Below are 20,706 nucleotides of genomic sequence, written 5' to 3'. Positions count from 1 at the left end.
AGCAAAGGCCAAGTGGGCTTGATTTCCATATCAAATTGATTTCTCATATTACCGGAGAGTGCTGTAGAAATTTAATGAATAAATAACATACAGGGAGAAAATGTCCTGTCTTTTTAGTTTACCATACAGTTAGGCAGGATAAAAGTATCTGCTTTCTCAAATGGCAATGGATTGGAAAGGGGCCTTGTCCCCTTCACATCTGCCCCACCCCCCATCATGTCTATTACCAGTCTTTAGAAGGATGGGAGGAATACTACCATACTATCTTCTTCCTTTGGGGGTGAGACCATCATTACTTACTATTTTCCAAATACTAGTCCCTAAACAAGTTTTCAGTTAGGTTAATCACCTTTTAGCATGCCATTATCCTATGTGTATGCCTTTTTTTTCCCCCAGTGGAAATCACTATAGATTACTGTTGGTATATTTGAGAACATATCAACTGCACCATTAACCGAGATTTTTTTGTAGTCGCAATTAGCATTCCCCTTCACTCTTTTTATCGTGTCCCACTCCTCCGCTGACGGCCGGGTCAGGGAAATCCGAATCAGGCTTGCCTCTGCAGCTCTGCCCAAAGTCCTAGCAAAGTCCTCAGAGCAGGCAGGAGACCAGTAAGTGACTTCAGCAAGATAAGTTCGACTTTGCCTGACTCAGAGACTGCCAGAAAGCAGATCCTTTATATAGGCCATGGGGTGTGGCTCCATGACTCAGCACTCATTAAGGCCTGCCCCTCCCTTCCTTCTGTTGCCTCCGCCTATCCAATCTTCTGATGCGAGGGTCACTCCAATCAGCTGTTGTTGGAAGTAAACTTTCCTCAGGCTCACATGCTGTGGAGGAGGGGGAGGGGTCTAGCTGCTCCGTTTGCCTGGGCATGGAGCCAGGGCTGGGGCCGGGGGATGCTCCCTCCTCTGCAGCCTGCTTGGGCATGGAGCCAGGGCTGGGACCGGGAGGTGCCCCCTCCTCTGCAGCTTGTCTGGGCATGGAGCCAGAACTGGGGCCGGGAGGCATACATTCCTCCGTATTCGGGAGCAGATAAGCAGACCCCGGCTGCGGTGAGAGCGGACAAGACACAACACTTTTCAAGGAAGGCTGTAGAAAGGGTGGTGTTTAGATGGACTTTTTCAGGTTGGGTTCGGGCTGAACTGTATTATTGTTAGGACATTGGTTGCACTCATTGATCACCTTTGGAGAGGTCAGGATGGAGATGATACATCCACCCTGGATTTCTCTGTTGCTTTAGATACCATAAACCATGATATCTTTTTGGACCGGCTCTGGGGTTAGGATCAGGGTCACTGTTTTACAGTAGTTCTTTTCAGTGGTGAAATCTGAACCGGTTTGCCACCGGTTCGCTGACTGCACATGTGCAGTGCACGCCAAACATGCTGCATGCGCATGCGCAGTATGCACCAAATGCATGCTTTGCACAGAAAAAGGAAGCTTGGGAAGGTAAGTAGAACAACGGGGGGGGGGGGGACAGCTGTGCTGAGTGATTTAGATTCACTAGAAAGCAGGATTTCCTGCTTTTAAATCGTGCAGCATAGCTGATTGTAAGAAATACCGGTTCAGAGGAACTGGTAGCTTTTTTTTTCTACCAGTTTGCCCAATAAAAACCAGTAGTTTTTATCACTACTGGTTCGTCCGAACCGGTGCAAACTGGTATCATTTCACCACTGGTTCTTTTTCTTCCTCTGAGGCCAGTTCCAGTTAGTGTCAGTGAGGAGGGAGATCTCATAAGAACTCTTGCCTCTATTACTTTGGCCTGAAAGACCTATTACGTTTTTAGATACATATACACTGAGGTTGAAAAATGGTGTTGATTTTCCTGCAGAAGATGGATGGTCAACAAACTGCAATGCTGCAGGTATTCTCCAGAGGTGTTAGTGGCCTTGCGTTGAGAACCGAAATGTGAATCAGGTCTTTTCTGCAGGTTTTGGCGACAGATAAGGACAATAGAAGAGAAAAGAGGTCATGTACAAAGCAAGACTGCAGCATTATGAGAGTTCCCTTAGGTTGAGAAGAAAGTATAGCTTCAGACCAGGGTGGGAATTGACTGTATTTCTAGCCCTGCTTTGGAGTACCATTATATCTCCAGACTGGGGCCTATCAGTTTACTTCTGGTCACAAGGAAATATGCTACAATAGAGATGGTAGGCAGGCAAGTTATATGGTTATCAAAACTGAATATATTTTAAAATGCAAAACCTCTGAAGAGACAAAGGAGTGGTGTATCATCTGTGGAATTTCTGGTTTTCTTATTACCGTAACCGCTCTGACAACTGTATTTGAACATTGTCAAAAAAAAACAAAAAACAAACAAACCCAGGACTTTTTCTATTTGGAAAGTGCAGATCTGTTGCAAGCTAGGACTTGCAGAGTAGGCACTGTAATACTCCCTAGCTCAATGGCCTACTTACTACCAGAACTCATGATTCTTGGCTTCTTAGAAAGCATGTTTCTCAGTCACAGCTGATTGTAAAAATCACTGAACAGTGATTCATGTTCGAAAAGACACTTTATAAATGTATTTGGGGACTAAGTCTTGCTAGGGGAGTTTCCATGGATTATCTTGGGTGTATCCATCTGAGTGTGCAAGGGTGCTTAGTGCACAGTTCAAACAGAACCACGTTTAAAAGCAAAAGCTGAATTCATTACTTCTTATTTACTTATTTAAAACATTTATATAGCCACCCAATCTATTTCAAACTTTGGGGGGCTTCCAATCAAGAATTAAAACGATAGCAACAATAAAACAGCATAAAAACAGTACCAAAACTATTAGAACCATAGATGTTAAAATAGGAATAGCAATAGCACTTAGACTTATATACCGCTTCATAGTGCTTTTACAGCCCTCTCTAAGCGGTTTACAGAGTCAGCCTATTGCCCCCAACAATCTGGGTCCTCATTTAACTCACCTCGGAAGGATGGAAGGCTGAGTCAACCTTGAGCCGGTGAGATTTGAACTGCCAAATTACAGTCAGCCAGCAGTCAGCAGAAGTAGCCTGCAGTACTGCACTCTAACCACTGCACCACCTCGGTTCTAAAAACAAAAACCTGATTGCCATGACAAGCTTCCGTCATGAAGTCACCTTATCCTATCCCAGCACTTGGGGAGGAAAAGCCAGGTCTTCATTGCTTTTCAAAAGGCCAGGAAAGGAGAGGCCTGACAAACCTCAGGTTATAGAAATAGGGAGGAATTCAAAGTCCTTTCCAAAGTTGGTTTGGTTTCCTACTCCATGGAGACTTAACAGGTGTTGTAGCTCAACACAGGAAAAGCCGAAGTACCTCATACAGGCTTAAAGACGCTTTACTTAAGTCATATTCTCCAGATGCTTTAGACTTCAGTTTCCAGGCTTCCTAGCTAGCATTATTTTTGGAGTTAAGAATTTTATAAGCTGAAGCATCCGAAAGACAGGAAATTGAGGGAAATAATTCAAGATGAAATTTTGGTTTATAGTCCATTTAGTGGGAGAATAGGATTAGGGGGTGTCAAAGACAAACTGTCATCCTATGAATGTTGACTTAGAAGGAAACCCATTAAGCTCAATAGTGTTTGCTCCCAAGGAATTAGCCATAGTTGTCTGTTTTGGGATTACCATATTTTTCGGGGTATAAGACGCACCTTTCTCCGCCAAAAAAGAGAGTGAAAATCTGGGTGCATCTTATACTCCGAATGTAGCCCCGCCCAGCTTCTCAAATGGAGGTTTCAGAGGCTGAAAAAAGCATCAGAAACGGAGCTTTAGAAAAAAAGCCCCAAACGGACCGTCACGGAATTTAGGAAAAAAGCCCCAAACAGAGCTTCACAGAGCTTAGAAAAAAAGCCCCAAAGAGAGCTTCAGAAAAGAAGTTCCCAAAGAAAGCTTCAGAGGCTTTTTTTCTAAAGCTCTGTTTCAGAGGCTTTCAGAGGCAGAAAAAAGTTTTTTCTGAAACAAGAGTTTCAGAGACAGAAAAAAAAAGCCAAAAAAAAGCAAGGCACAAAGAGCTCACAACCAAGGAACCTGTTGCTAAAATTCATCTGTGGGAACAGCTGATTGGGGGTATTCTGGGAGGCCGATCCACCTGCTAATCAGCTTTTTTCTTATCTTCCTCCCCAAAAACTAAGGTGCGTCTTATACTCCAAAAATATGGTAAATAATATTGACACACTCAAAGGCAATGCTGGTATCTACATCAAACTGCAAATAAGTGTCATTGACTATGTAGTTTCCTTTTTAATTCAAATGTAATACTATCACTATTTACTGTGAAGTGACTGTTACAGAGGAGCTTCATTCAGATTTTAAAGCAGAAGTATAATAACGTTGGAATTTTAGTTGTCTTCTTTTTTTTTCTTCCCAAAAATGATTTCTCAAAATATTGCTTCCACAAGCATACTAGCAACGTTTAGATGTACATGCTTATGTGAACAGTTTTTCTCATCTATGAAAGTCAACAAATCTATATTGAAATGAAGACTAACTAACAAATATGTATAAGAAATAGTCAGGCTGGCTTCATTTCAGGATATAAAACCAAATATTGGTGTCATGTTAATAGAAAAACAAAATCTTCCAGTTTAGTGGCCAGAGTGAAACATAAGCTCTGTTTCGCAGTGAATTTGTTTGTTTGTTTGTTTGTTTATATGCCATGATGCTCAAAATAAATAAAAGTTTGAAACCCTGTTTTACAGTGTTCTTATAGCAATGCAGATGCATTTGAGAACTGCCCTAGCTGTATACAGACTTGCTTTGTTTATTGCTCCTCACTACTCTTGATTTTGACCAAGGGTATACAAATTCAAGATGCCCTGTTTCAAAGCAAAGGAACTGTTTGCATTTGATGGAGGCTGCCTCTCATTTCGAAAGCACAGTACTTTGAACTTAATACAAGTGTTTCAGATTGGAAATGATACATATTTCCGATTTTTGTATGCCATTATTATTATTTTTTAATTAGGTTGTTATGCTTCTCTTCCTTATGAATGCAGATTGTGTCAATTTTCTTGTATGATTTTGAAGAAATAATCTTCTTCATTAAACACCTTAGTAATTTTTCTGATATATAAACCTGTATGTATTTTTTATTATGTACAAGTCACCCTGAAACCATAACCAATCTTAACAATTTCTCTTGTTTGGCTCAAGTGTAGACTATTGCATTTGTTGTATGTGGGGGGCAGGGGGGGCGGGCAGATTTGCAGCATGTAGATCAGTTTTGAGGTTCCCAAATTATTCATGTGTGATCTAATTGTACAAATATTCAGATTATTTCAGAAGGCTTGAATTACAGCTTTCTTATTTCTCTTTGTAAGTTTGAATTCATTCCCTAATGTCATGAGGTTATATTACTTCATCCTCTCCATTTGTAGGAGTCCATTGTGTGCCTTACATATTACTAAGACATGTCAAGGAACACATGAACAAACAACTATATATATAACAAAGATTCAAGGTCAAAGTACATTTCATTCTCTCCCTCCCATGTATCTATCCATCCAGCCCATCTTGCATTGTGCTTTATATTAAAGTAGAATGCTGTATATGTACTAAATAAATAGAACGTTAGATATTTCCATAAGCCAGACTGGTATTTAGCAGTGGATTCGGGATTTCATATCTTGTACTAGTGGAGTGAAAAAATGTATTGTAGCCTGTACCAGGAGTAACCACAATAATTGACTGTAGGTCAATTCACATATAACAAAAACTTTGATTCCCCAATCAAGAAATACCAGTAAACTTCAGGCTTTCTTCCATATCTCACCTCCTTCACATTCACGGGGAAGAGAACTTATGAATTTTAAAGAAATGATGTACATTTTTTGGAGATTCAAAACTAAGGCTTCATGTGGTTTCACAGAGACCATGATCTAAAAGTCCACCCCAAAGTTATCTGAATAGTTAATATGACTAAAAGGGAAATAATTAAATATTGCTTATATATAATTAATCTTCTTATTATCATTTTGGGGATGAGTTGCATTGTGCTTTAACTCTTTTATTTATTTTGGTACAGGGTAAAAATTCTCAGATATCTTTCTCAACTGAACTTCTTGATTATATGCCATCAAATCGGTGTTGGCTCTTTTTTTCAGGAGTATTTGTTCTTCAGGTTTTCCAACTGTGTACCTTCAGGTTTTCCTGACCCAGCCGGTCTTCCAGTGGTGTCTGTATATCACCACAGTGATTCAGTCCCTCCACCTTGCTGTTGGTTTTTCTTCCACCTTTCCAATATTCTAGACTTCTCAAGAGAACTAGAATTCATATGAGTCCAGACTATCTTAACTCGAGCTTGGTCATTTGTGTGAGTGACAACTATGTACTGTGATCCATTTGTTTCTTGGCTATTCATGGCATTCACAGAAGTCTTTTCTACCACTGAGTTCAAAAAGGGTAAATTACCTATTATGCAATTTTGCACTTTGTTGGAATAGATACATTATGCCGCCTGAATATCTTTTTTCTAAGGTGTTCACTGCTATTCTTACCATGTGGTAGTCTGTGACATGTTTCTTAACTGCTAGTTTCTTTACTGCTGATAGTCCTAAAAGACAGAAGCTATCTACCACTTCAGTTTATTCATTGTCAATTCGAAGGCTGGTTGTCATTAGTTGCTCTTTATATTTAATCTTAGTCTTATTTGTTCACTGTGTCCCTAGATTTCCCTTACTAGAGCTTGCAGATCATTTGCATCTTCAGCAGTGGTGGGATTCAGCCAGTTCGCACCACTTCAGGAGAACCGGTTGTTAGCTTTCTGAGCAGTTTTGCAAACTGGTTGTTGGAAGAAATCATTAGGGCAGAGAACCGGTTGTTAAATGACTTGAATCCCACCACTGATCTTCAGCCATCAATAGTGTCATAGGCATAATGCAGCTTCTTTATGTTTCTTCCTCCAATTTTAAAATCATTTTAATCTCTTAGAATCCAGCTTCCCTCAATATGTTTTCACCAGATGAAATCTGAGCTTATTTCCTGTCCTGATGCAAATAAAAACAAATGGCAGGAGGCAGAGCTACAATTCAATTTCAAGTATTTGGAGAAAGGTAAATGTGATAAAGATGAATTAAACTGCAAGGTTGATTCACATTTTGTGAGGCCTTCTTAGGTTTATTCCATCATGCTATTTTTAGTACCTTTACAGGCAACAGCATTCTGTGAGATTTTCATGCCACAAATTAGATGTACTTGTTGGAACAGGTAGTTTTTGATTTCTCTACTTTCAGGATTATCATTGGGCACTTGGTCATCTGCTGAAATGAAGAATTTAAGAATTCAGCTCCTATTGAAAATTATTGTTTGACCCTATTAAAATCATGGCAAATATCAGGATTTCTGCCTATGAAATGATCAGCTGCAAATACATATGGAAAATATTAGATCACAAATATAAATTTTCATTCTTATATAGTGGGAAAATATATTTTTGCATAACAATAGTACATAATTTTTTCCCTCTGAAATAGTTTTGAATGTCCTGTCCAGATAAACCACTGCAGGGTGGCTTTAAATAATATGAAATTAACTTTTAGTGTAGTTTATTCAAAAAGAATTTTTTTCTGTATATGTTGTACACCACAGAGAATATTTAATAAAGGTTGGTTCCAATTTTTGTTCTACTGAATATGAAACTCTATGTATTAAAGATTAATATGTTCTTCTTTGCTATAGGCCTTGTATTTGAAATCTATCAATAATATGGAGATCAATAATATGGATTTTTTTCAAGTAGTAGGGTGAATTATAATACAACACTGGACAGAGATGAACACAATAATACAATGGATTGTTGAAGTATTGTCTATCGGGCTTTTGATAAAGGGACAAATAATTTCAAGCAATATGATCACAATTAAGGTGTTAGAGGATATCTGTTTATATCATAATTTTACAGGATTTCTTTTTCCTCCATTTCCTTTTCATTACTATTGTGATTATTAAATTTGAAGTTGGTGAGAGAAACTATTAATTGACTTAAAATCAAAAACTTTCTTATTGAGGGACACCAAGGAGGAAGAAAGCAGCTTTAACTTTAAAGTTGGCTGCTGGTCTTTTTAACTTTTAAAATGAGGTTTTTATTAGATTTAACAAAATTAAATTTACTAATTTAGTCTTGCCTAATGTAGCAAAAAAAAAAAAAATGAGGAGGAGAGGATAATTGTATTTTTATATTCAGCTATACATTGTCTTTGCCAGCTCTAATTTTATTCCACAGCATTGATTGTTTTAATGTTTAATTATTTATGTGGCCTCTTTTTTTAGTAGCTCAGTTATATAATCCTGCAAAATATGCATATGCAATTAACTTTGCAAAAGTTTTTGCTAGTCTTGACATTTAAAATGTAGTATTTTGTTTTGCTCTGCAACAATAACTATCATTTTCTTTAATGACTAAATTCAAAATGTGTGGAACCTGCCATTCTGGGAAAAGAACGTTCCAGAGAACTCTAGAGTCTTCTGTTGCTTATCCAGACCACGCTAATGTAGCTGTTCTTCAAGTGAACTCAATCCTGCAAATGGACATGGGCTTCCATGTTGTACATGTGCCAGCCCCATTTCTATACCATACTCTGAAAATAAGAATCCACTTCTGGTTGAGAGGTGAGGTTCTTTAAAATCTCAGGCCATCTCCAGAATGGGATTGGCATGGGCTGGAAGAGGAATGGAATGTTCTGAACGTATTTGGTACTTGGGCCTGTATTAATTTTAGATCCCACTACTTATCAAATGTAGGCAGCAGCCTGGTGCTCATTTTCCTATCCAGAGGATAGTTTTGAATGTACTAGGAAAAACAATGTATTCCTCAGGATCAGATTAAATCATTTTTCTTTCTAGCATGATATTTTAAATTCTATTGATGGAAAGAAGAAATTCACTATTCTTCTTGCACTAATTAATCAGTTTCCGTGCAATGTTGGCTTGGAATCCTGTTGCCACCCAGGAGAACCTTATATTGTTTGTTGATCAGATGTAGCTACTTGCTATAATTGGAGCTCATTTTTGCTTCTGGCCATAGTACAGGCCTCAAATTAGATTTTGCTTAGATCCATTCCCACTCAATCAGGTTTGAATGTATGTTTTTAATAGAAACCAGGATGATTTTTTTAAAGTTATTTGATGATTTGTCCCTAAGGCTTCATTGACATTCTTTGTCTTGGTTCTTCAGTGTTTAAGAGAGAGTATATGAAAAGCTATAAGCTTTGCTATTTGAACACTCCTAGAAGGAGCAATAAAGTTTTTTTTATTTTGTCTCTCAATCTCATTAATGAAAGAGAAAAATCAAGTGATGGGTAATGATCCCTATTGTTTTGAGAGGAAATCCAATAAGGATCTGGAATTGGGGGAGTTCTCTATACCTCCTTTGTCAAGGTCAGATTATGCTCTGGTAGTCATGAGAGTCTCTGGTGCCATCCCTCACTGAGAGAAGAATGATCTTCCAGTGGTCAGAGGTCATTGAAGGATGAACTCAACTGAACATAGGTGAAAGCTGCTATTAAGTCCTATCTTATGGTGGTAAAGGTGATGAAGTGACAGTATTTATCTGGCCTTATTGTGTTCACAGATTGCCTCCCAATATCCTTGTTCTGGGTGACCCAAGCCCTTCTAGTGCAGACCAGGCAATTCACTTATAAAATTGTGCCGGAGAATTTTCAGAGCAAGTGTCAGACAAAAATCACTTGAACTTTTCCCAGTTAGGTACAGGTCCCATGGAGGGAGTGACATGTACAGTAAGGTGGGTTCTAACTGTGGTGAATTCATCCTTGAGAGATGGAGTTGTTCCTTTACTTTGTAAGGAGGTTTTGATTTGTCCCCTCATCAAGGAGCTATACTGGACATTTGTCCAGTGTCCAACCTACCTTTTTTAAAGGAAAGGTTGCGGAGAAGGTGATTGTACAGCAGGTTCAGCAGGCCCTGAATGAAGCAGATTATCTGGGCCCCTTTCAGCCCAGATTCAGGTTTGAACATGGGACAGAAACAACATTGGTCATGCTTTTGGTTGATCTGCATCAGGAACGAGTTTGGGGTAATGCATCCATCCTGGCTTTTCTTGACTTCTTGGTGGCTTTTGACCATGGTATCCTTTTGGATTGGTGCCATGGATTGGGAGTGGGTGGCACAGTATTGGGCTGGTTCTCTTTCTTCCTACAGGACTGATATTGGTTGATGTTGATTGGGAATGAAAGATCATGCAAACAGTATGTGGGGTCCCTCAGAGTTTGGTACTCTCTCCACTCCTATTTAACATTTACATGAAGCCCCTGAGTAAGATTGTTCTCCATTAAGGATGAGTGAGCATACTGATAATACCTAATTATTTCATATCTGACCCTGGTGAACTGAGTGATGCGGTGGATGTCTTGTGCCAGTGCCTGAAGGCTGTAGGGGTCTGAAGGGGAACAACAGGCTCCAACTGATTGTTAGCAAGATTGAGGTTGGGTCTTAAGGCCTTCCAAATCTGATATTTTGCTATCTTTAGTGCTGGATAGGTCTCACTGTCCCAAACATACCCAGTGCACAATCTTGCAAATATGAAAGTCCAATTCTCCTTGCCCTTGCCTTGGTAGGTCATAACTTGGGTAGAATTCCTCCTGAGCCTCTTGCTCCACTCACTGTGCAGCTGTGGATTATGCTTCTCTGACTATTCCCTAGGCAGCACCTGTTCGCCTGGTCTCCCAAGGTCATTCCCTCATACCGTTACATTAACTGAAAAATTAGTCTTATTTCTGATGCCGGTGCGTGTGCCCAATGTCTTGGCTTCCTGAAACCTTTATTATCTTAGTAGTATTTATATCTTAATAGTGGCATCCTCTTTCTGGCTTTTTTTTTTTTTTTTTTTTTTTTGGTCAAATGAGATTTGCTCAGGTTGTTGGGCAAGAGGCGTGGTGGCAAAATAGTTAGAAGGCAGTACTGCAGGCTACTTTTGCTGGCTGCTGGCTGCCAGCAGTTCAGCCGTTCGATTCCCACTGGCTCAAGGTTAACTCAGCCTTCCATCTTTCTGAGATCGGTAAAATGAGGACCCAGATCGTTGGGGGCAAAATGCTGACTCTGTAAACTGCTTAGTGAGGGCTGTAAAGCACTGTGAAGCAGTATATCAGTCTACGTGCTATTGCTGGCAATATTAAAAGACATCAGATTCCTCTTAAGGGAGACTTTTTACTAACAGATGGATTTTGTTGTTGAGTTTTCTTTCTTTCTTTTTCTTTCTTTTCTTTTTCTTTTTTCTTTTTTGCAAAGACTTGTTTCAGTTGCCACATGACACTGATAATATGTTGCTTGCTTTAATACTTTTCACATATGATTTGATAGATTCTTGGTTTGAGATTCAACAGTAACTTTATGTGGGTCCTTTCTGGATTATCTTATCAAAGCAATTTGCTTGTGAGAAATTACTGCATGAATTTAGCTGAATATGAAAATCCCAACAATTTCATACTGACAACTTTCCTCAATTTTTTCTGAGTGTGTTAGTATTTATTCATAGGTTTATATTTTAAGAAAAGCTGCCCATTTCCATTCATTTTTTTTCCAGTGGAAAGAGCTGTAGTTAAAGTAGCAGAACACTTGGTTTTTCATGTGCAAAATTTGCTCTTTAGTCCCTGATATTTAGATTCAAGTACCTGAAAAACCTGAGTTTGTGCCATTCGGAAGAGACGTGTGGATGGATCAGTGAGGTGTCTTATAAGGCAATAGTCATGCATTCCAGCTCTTTCCACTTATGACTGTATGACTATAACTTGTTGCTGGCAATCCTTATGATTTATATTGATATATTGATCATCAATTGTGTTGTAAATGTTGTACCTTGATGAACGTATCTTTTCTTTTATGTACACTGAGAGCATATGCACCAAGACAAATTCCTTGTGTGTCCAATCACACTTGGCCAATAAAATTCTATTCTATTCTATTCTATTCTATTGAGCAAACAAGATAGTCACCATTACCTCATCTCTGTTCTAGGTGAAGGTGATAGGAAGATTGTTTTAAATTTAGCTGTGCACAGATAATTACCTTCCTCTTTAGGCTCCTGATTACATTACTCTTGCTTCTCTAGTTTTTAAATGTTTATAATGATTGACGGAGAAAAAAGGGAAAAAAAATAGAGCTGGAATAGGGGAAAGTAGCAAGTAAACAGATGAGAAAAATCATAAATGTTTTTAGCAATTGCTTTCAATATCATGGTGAGAGGGCTGAGATGAAAATAGCTGTGGCTCCTTGTCTTTGTCAAGAATGCATCAGGATCAAAATAGTAATATCCATTAGGGGAAAAAATGCTTTTTTTATTCAGCAGGGGACAGCAAAAAGATGTCTGGCTTTCTTTTCTCTGGCTCAAATGACTTTAAAGTTCTGAGTTTGTATGAAACAATGAGATTATTGATGTATTGAAGGGCCAACTGTGACACTTTTACATGCAGAAATACATGCATACATGTGTGAAAGATTACTACACAGGTACATAGGTTAACAGATTGAATATTCCTAAATAGTAATCATACTGCATAGATAGTTGATAGTTGCACTTCTTTGTTACAATATAACCAGCATTTTATAGTACAGTACTGATGTTGTTTGTTTTGTATTAAAAAAAATGGGATGGATGGGAGGAATTCTTCAATGTATATCTTCAGTATGTAAAAGACGTTTTACGTCCTCTGTGTTCATCTGCAAATCAATAATTATAGACCATATGAAATTTCCCAGAATGTCTATTCCCAAACAAATGTTCAGATATGGGTTGACTCCCAAACAAATGTTCAGATATGGATTGACTCCAATGTTTTCCATTTCAGAATTGTTAATGGTTGGGGAAAACTGCAGCCAGGTTCCATAGCATGCAATTTGCAGGGTGATGACTGCAGGGCTATTTTACCTTTGAGAGTTGGGTGTATGGATATTTTTCTGGTGGGTTTTCAACAATTTTACTTGCTTTTCCTTTGCGGTAAGGAACAAGCTGGCCCAAGTTGGTGGGCTTGCTAACAGCTTCCTTCCATCTTGACCCATGCTTAGTGCACTCTGCGTTGGGTGGTACGGAGCCTTTGCCAGTGTTTCCTCGGTTGCAAAAAGAGCATGTTAAGTGCAGTGTGCTTCCCTTTTCTGATCCCACACAGACACGTCTTCTGCCTCCGAAGATGAAGGTTCGCTCAGGCGCCAGGCTGCCCTATCTGCTGCATTGCATCAGAGCTTACAGAATGCTGAGTCATGGATCAACCGATCTATTCAGGGGTCATCCACATCTTCATCAGCATCTTCTACACTATCCCATGGAGAAGGCAAAGGGACCAGTGGGTCACTAGCTGATGTATTTGCCAATACTCGAATAGGTAGGAGCTGGTGGGGTGGGAGATGGACAGTATAATTTAAACATTTTGAATATTTATTTTTCTGTAAAGCTTTAGAAATCTCCCCAATGTCAAAGCTCAAGTTATTTCCAAACTTTTTCTAGAAGTCTGGCAATGTTAAACATGATTTTGGAGAAAGGACTCCATTGGAAGAAAGGGAAAGAGAAAGGAAAGAAGCCTTTTGTCGTAATCTCCATGAAACATTTGCACAGCCGCCTGGCTAATTATTATTTTTTTAATGCCACTGGTGTTTCTGATGCTTGGAGCTGCTCTTTATAGTCAGTCATTTCACTTCCAAGCCAGCAGAAGAGAGTAATAATAATCCACATGTCCTGTGTTATTGTAAATGTCCGCCCCTTAATCAGTCAGAGGCACTGCCCTTTTTAAAAAATCTATCGGACAAATGCTACAATCAGTGACATTGTGAGATCACAATAGTAAGATCTTGGGGAGAAAAAAAAGTCAACTTTATCATCCTTACCACCAGGAAGAAATTTTATACCTCTCCAGTGACTGAGTCCTAGTATAAAAAAACATGTTGTTGTTTTTGGTTGTTATTGATCTCAGCTGTTTCCAAGAAGGAAAGTAGGAAATGGCCCACCTGTCTTGAGTAAAAAAAATTATATATTGCTTTTGGGGACCCTGAACCATAGGCCCTGAGCTGCCGAGAGTAGCCCCACAGTGAGATAGGCAGCAAATAAATTTAACAAACAAATAAATTTTCCCCAGCTCAGTAGTACATATTTGTTGGGGCATGTATAGATTTGGATACCCCAGGCTCAGTTTTTTGATGCTCTGAGGTGCTCCCTGCCGCTGGTGCTGCTGTGTGAAATTTTGTAGGGTTTGTTTGGCTCCATCATACATGTTTCTGTATTAACGTGTCCCAAACAATATTGTTGCATCTCGGGGTGCCTGTTTCTTTGTGTGCTGTCTGCTTTGGCTTAATTGATTTCAGACAAGCATCGTGTAAAATACTTGGTGTCTCTTAATTGCTGCTTTTTATTTCTTTCAACCTATGTGCTGCTGCTGTCTTTCTTTCTTACTTACTTACTTACTGGGATGTGACTCATTTTCTAAAATAGAAAACTTTTTTGGGGGTGTGGGGGATTACCTATTTAAAAGCCCATCACCATAGACCATGCTTTCTTCAAATAAAGAGACTCTCATTAAAATGTTCCTTCAAATTGGAAGTCATGGCTATTCAGTTGTTGAATAACTGATGTCTCAAATTGATGTTACAAAATGCACCTTTTTCTTTTGTAAGAAACATGTTAGGAATATTAAGAACAGCTAATGAAAAGCGAGGTTTCCTGTAATAACATTGCATTTCAATATTTTTAAAAATACCAATATTTGTAGCTCAAGAGTTACACTGCCAAGTTCTTGGTATTCTTTGAGCTTAGTTGTTTTCTTGCAATCATTTCATTGCCCAACTAGGTAGTGTAACATTATATATGCTGCATATAAATGACAGAAAACCGCACACTCACTCGCACTAATGATGTTATTTAGTTGAGTAATGAAATGCAAACAAACAAGCTCAGAGAGAACTAAGAACTGCACAATACAGAGAAAGATGCTCATCATCAGCTATAAATATAAGAACATTCTAAAATGTTAGGGCATTTTCACATTTATAAAAGACAGTCACGGTTAGCCTCAAAACAACAGAACCTGATTTGATTGATAAACGCAACTCACAGAGACCAATGGTTAGAAGAACAGAAACCGATTGATCATGCACTTGCTCACTATTTTGGGAAAAAAATTATTCAAGCAGTAAAAATCCCATATTTGGTTTGACATGTTTCTAGGTCTAAAGTATAATGTAATATTTATATATGTATTAATACTTGTTCTTGGAAGTATCAAGTTTCTATTTCTGAACTTCTGAAGCCTTTCTGAAAGCTTGTTTTCATACTGTTTTGGTGGCTGTGTGCCAAATTCAGCATGGATTGACCAAAACTGAATTCAGTGGGTGTTAGTAACAGCAGCAGCAAATATGAAGCTATTTCCCCACAGACTGACATTATCTGATTAAACACTGAGTTTCTTTCTTCTAACCATTGCACACAAGTGAGAACTGACTCTTGGACAAAACTGAAGTAGTGGCTATTAGTGATCCGAACACTTTTGAAAGGTGGGCTGAAAAGACTGGCATTAGTTAAATGAATGCAACAGTGAAAATCTGACGCTGTTTGAAAGCAAGATAATATTTCTATTTTATATTTATATCTCAGTCTATATATTGGAGAGGAACTCTTTGCTGTCCTTCAGTTCCTTATCCAAGTGAAAATATGCATCTACATTTAGAAGTCCAAAACAATTCAACATTAAAATGCAGAAAGCAACTCAGCAAGGTACATATAATACACGTTCTGTCCATCTCACTAGTTGTATGCTTTGTGACTAATAACATTGGTGAGCATAACATTCATTAACAAAGTGAATTGTGTAGGAGCTTTTAATTTGTGTGGCTTATGATACATGTGTGGATATAAATGAACTTGTATTCTTTGCATATACCAGGGCTGTAATCAGAATATGCTTCCTACAGAAATTGAATATTTGGCTTCTAATGCTTATATAATCTATTGTAATACTATATAGAGAAATGTAATCTGTATAATTACCAATTATTAGTAGTGTATTTTTTTTCCCTGTGTTCGATCATGTCCAGTTCTTAATGATTGCCTGGAAAAGTCCCTGCAGTTTTCTTGTCAAGGTTTTTCAGAAGTCTTTTGCCATTGGCTTCTTCCAAGGGCTGAGAGAAAGCTCAAGGTCACCCAACTGGCTCTCAGCAGTGTATTAGAAACAATTATGTTGCAATTCAGTAAAAGGAAAGAGAATGATATAAAAGTGTAGAGAGGCTTTGCAGTAATCCAGTCTACAATTATTTTAGTCAGTAGTGTCAATATCATTGTTTTTGTTGCAATTTAGAAACTTAGTGAAAATCTGTATGTTTGTAAAATGATTCCGTTTTAAGCTTTTCCTATTGCATGCAGTTATCTAGATGAATTGACCTTTTCCCATCACACATTTGCTTAGTTGTATACTGAAGAATCTGAAAGAATCCTATGGCTCATAATAGTAGTTACGTGGACAAAAATTCTCCTCTTGCCCTTAGGTACAACTTTACCTAGGCAAGAGAATATATTTGATATGCTGGTGTAGTGTACTTTTTTCCTGCCTCTTGAACATTGCAGTGGACACCTTAAATCAAATTCAGATAGTCCCTTTAACCTTCAAAAAGAGACAATGCGATCTGCTGGTTACCAAAGCAGAAATGTGAACTGGCATGAATAACTAAATGGAAAGTAAAAATGAAACTTAGTATGCATCATGTTCTCTCTCCTTTGTGGTTTTTGTCAAGATAATTGAACCAAAAACATATGCCCTTGCATCAGAGAAGGGAAGAATTGTGAAGGTAACCAGTTTCCTCTTGGGTCATCTTGTAACAAAAAGTAATCTGAATCTGACTTTTCTCCCTTGATCCTCTTTTCAGAGAATTTTTCAGTTCCCCCGGATGTTACTGCAACTACCTCCACACCCGCCTCTTCTGCACGCCCGTCTGCTATTGACCTTCCTCCATCGGGAATAGTGAAGGGCATGCATAAAGCATCCAACCGGTCCAGCCTTATGGACACAGCTGATGGTATATCTGCAGAACCACAATGCTGTATTGTCCCCCCCCCCCAAAAAAATAAATAAAGTTTAAGCAGGAATCAGGCCATGTAATGTCACAGAATTTTGAAAGGATAACATATGGGAGTTTGTGACTCAAATGGGGCAGCAGGGGGGTTCCTGGTAACATGGAATCCTTAATTCTATCCTCTGTTGCTTCTGGGCAAAAATAACAATGTGTATTTCAGTAACTTTCCAAGCCTTCCAGACTTAACAGCCGCCATGGTCTACGAGTAGGTTAATTAACTAACTGGAGTAGCATCACAAGGATGGTTTGATGTGTCTTACGATGGAAGATGCCATGTCTATAGAGAAAAGGCTTGCGGTTTTCAAAATAGCCCACCTAAACTTGTGAACAGAACAGTTAACCCTGTATAACCGCCAACATTTATGTCGCTAGGATAGGCAGGAAAATTTTTTTTTTATTTATTTATTTATTTATTTATTTATTTATTATTCAAATTTCTATACCGCCCTATCTCCCGAAGGACTCAGGGCGGTTTACAGCCTTATAAAACATAAAGTATAACATAAATACATGTTAAAACAACATTTAAAAAACTTATTCCATTAGGCCAAATTTAAAACTATAGTTAAAAAATACAAAACCCCATTTAAAATTAATTTTAAAATTAAACCCTAGGCCAGCCCTGCACAAATAAATAGATGTGTCTTAAGCTCGCGGCGGAAGGTTTGGAGGTCAGGAAGTTGACGTAATCCTGGGGGGAGCTCGTTCCAGAGGGTGGGGGCCCCCACAGAGAAGGCCCTTCCCCTGGGTGTCGCCAGTCGGCACTGCCTGGCGGACGGCACCCTAAGGAGTCCCTCCCTGTGAGAGCGTACGGGTCGGTGGGAGGTAGTCGGTGGCAGCAGGCGGTCCCGTAAATAACCCGGCCCTATGCCATGGAGCGCTTTGAAGATGGTAACCAAAACCTTGAAGCGCACCCGAAAGGCCACAGGTAGCCAGTGCAGTCTGCGCAGGAGAGGTGTCACGTGGGAGCCACGAGGGGCTCCCTCTATTACCCGCGCAGCTGCGTTCTGAACCAACTGAAGCCTCCGGATGCTCTTCAAGGGGAGCCCCATGTAGAGAGCATTGCAGTAATCCAAGCGAGATGTGACGAGCGCATGAGTGACCGTGCATAGGGCACCCCGGTCTAGAAAGGGGCGCAACTGGCGAACCAGGCGAACCTGGTAAAAAGCTCTCCTGGAGACGGCCGTCAAATGATCTTCAAAAGACAGCCGTCCATCCAGGAGGACGCCCAAGTTGCGGACCCTTTCCATCGGGGCCAATAACTCGCCCCCAACAGTCAGCTGCGGCTGCAACTGACTGTACCGAGGTGCCGGCATCCACAGCCACTCCGTCTTGGAGGGATTGAGTTTGAGCCTGTTTCTCCCCATCCAGACCCGTACGGCTTCCAGGCATCGGGACAGCACTTCGATAGCTTCATTGGGGTGGCCCGGGGTGGAAAAGTACAGCTGAGTATCATCAGCTTACAGATGGTATCTCACCCCAAAGCCACTCAAAATATTGAGATAAGTCTCAATTGGTTTTTCCTTGGCAAGGGGAAGGGAAAAAAAAACCAAAAGTATGTAATTTTGTGAAAAACAAAATTGGCTTGCCTTGGTTCTTGAAGGGGTGCAAAGATTACATCATTAAAACATGAGCAACAACAAAGCAAAGAGGGAGATGGTTTTGGAATAGCCAAAATCAACCAAGCCACATATTTTATTTAAATTTCTGACACAGTAGGTAATATTCATTAGTAGTATTTTGCTTTCTATTCAGAATCCTATTAAATCCCCAGGTAAGAAGTACACTGAGAGGTTATATTTTATATTCATTTCTGGAGACATAATACTTTAATACATCTTTTATAGAATAAAAGATAATGATTCTTTTTACAGGCAAAACAAAATTCTTCGGATGAATATCAGGCAAATGCATTGGCAAAGGCTTGAATTGTATTGGCTTTTCTTGCTACACTTCTTTACATTTTGTTTCATATTTCTTTGGTTATATGGCAAGCTGAGTTATCTATATATCTCCGACCTTGTGTAGAAGAACAAGCCACCAGAGCCTTTGTCAAATATTTCAGAGAAAGACACATGACCACTGCTCATAATTTAATAAGCCTAAATCTGAACGCATGGAAAGCCAGGCCTGACAGTTGGAACTTTAGAGAAGGATAGTTCCTTCTCCAGAGTTTTCACTTCTTACGAATCAAATAACCACATGCACGCACACACAGTAGTTTGGCACATGGGAAAAGGACCTTCCATCAACTAGGTAAAAACATTAAAGCAACTCCACTTGACAGTTTAGTACATTATTAAAAATCCAACAGAGGAACCAGAAAAAAGAAAGTTGCTATTTAAAAACTTGCTAACTAAAACTATCAAGTGCAATTATTCCTTGAGGATATTTTCGAGGTTGACACTCCACAGCAGGATCTGGCCTGATCGTTCACCATCTACTTGAAGTCAACGTAAGTTCACCAACAGCAGGTTTTCCTTTGAGGTGGCGAAGTAGATAGGCAGATATGGAATAATAGATATGGCTCCCACACTCTGGAACGAGCTTCCCCCGGGTTTACGCCAAATACCTGACCTTCGGACCTTCCGCCGCGAACTGAAGACACATCTTTTCATTCGCACGGGGCTGGCTTAAATTTTATTGATTTTAAATTTTCTATTATTAATTTTAAGGGGTTTTAGTTTTATATATTTTAAAGTTTTTTAGGCCAATTATAAAATAAGTTTTTTAATTTGTATTTTAATTGTATATTGTATTGCCTGTTTTTACTTTTGGCTGTACACCGCCCTGAGTCCTTCGGGAGAAGGGCGGTATAGAAATCGAATAAATAATAATAATAATAATAATAACTTCCACAGAGGAAATTTCAAAATGACAAATTTTCAGATATTTGATTGATCCTGTGTAGCACAAGGCTGAATTTTAGGGCAATCAATCTGCATTTCAGTTTTATCTGAGTTTTGGTCTGGATATCCCCAAGAATGTTGTGCATTTAGGGCAGTGTTTTTCAACCTTAGCAACTTTAAGAAGTCTGGCTAGGGAATTCTAGGTGTTAAAATCCACACATCTTAAAAGTTGCCAAGGTTGAGAAACACTGGTTTTGGGTAATGGTTTATAGCAAGAGGGGAAGAGAAACCTATTCTGTCACACTAGAACATTTTTGTGCTTTTCAAAGAACTGGTGATCAGGTCCTTATACAGTTTTTCAGTTTGTGTTTTAGTAACCCAAATTTGGGACATTACTCTGCTCACCTTTCCCAGAAATTGCAAATATCTTCATTGCTGCAACTGGAGCCAGTCTTTCAGTATATGTGTGAGCAGAATATATTTGCTCTTTAAACTCCTGTCTGGTTACCCAGACAGTTCTTGCAGTTGTCAAAAACATAATTTATGCCCAGAGATTTTCCTTTCCTACTCTTTCCTGCTACCCTATTGGTGCTGCTTTGATTTTGTATCCCTGGGAAGAGCCAAAACCTGCTGTCTGATTTGTTATGTTGTCCCACACTGTGGAATTCCTATTGCTGCTTATCAGTCAATATTTCTGGGAATTGGACAAAATACACTTCTTTGATATGACTAGGAATGTATGGTTGGAATAATCACGTTACTGTCAATTTTATTGTGTTTTCTGAAGAAGAAGAAAATTAGCTGTATTATGGATCACTTTCCATTGT

At 39.0% G+C, this 20,706-nt stretch overlaps 1 protein-coding gene across 4 annotated transcripts in view; it reads left to right on the top strand.

Moving 5' to 3' along the window:
- Positions 1-20,706, top strand: part of DIP2B (disco interacting protein 2 homolog B) — a 212,466-nt gene that overhangs the window by 133,932 nt on the left and 57,828 nt on the right. For 3 of the 4 annotated variants that reach the window (XM_058171146.1, XM_058171144.1, XM_058171145.1), the window contains 2 exons: positions 13,088-13,300; positions 16,824-16,973. In XM_058171146.1, the coding sequence (XP_058027129.1) occupies positions 13,088-13,300; positions 16,824-16,973 (363 nt within the window). The remainder of the gene's footprint in view (positions 1-13,087; positions 13,301-16,823; positions 16,974-20,706) is intronic. The other variant, XM_058171147.1, reaches the window with a different exon arrangement.

This window comes from Ahaetulla prasina, chromosome 2 (genome assembly GCF_028640845.1).
Source record: "Ahaetulla prasina isolate Xishuangbanna chromosome 2, ASM2864084v1, whole genome shotgun sequence".
In the NCBI taxonomy this organism is placed as follows: Eukaryota; Metazoa; Chordata; class Lepidosauria; order Squamata; family Colubridae; genus Ahaetulla; species Ahaetulla prasina.
This window is presented reverse-complemented; position numbering and strand designations above follow the sequence as displayed.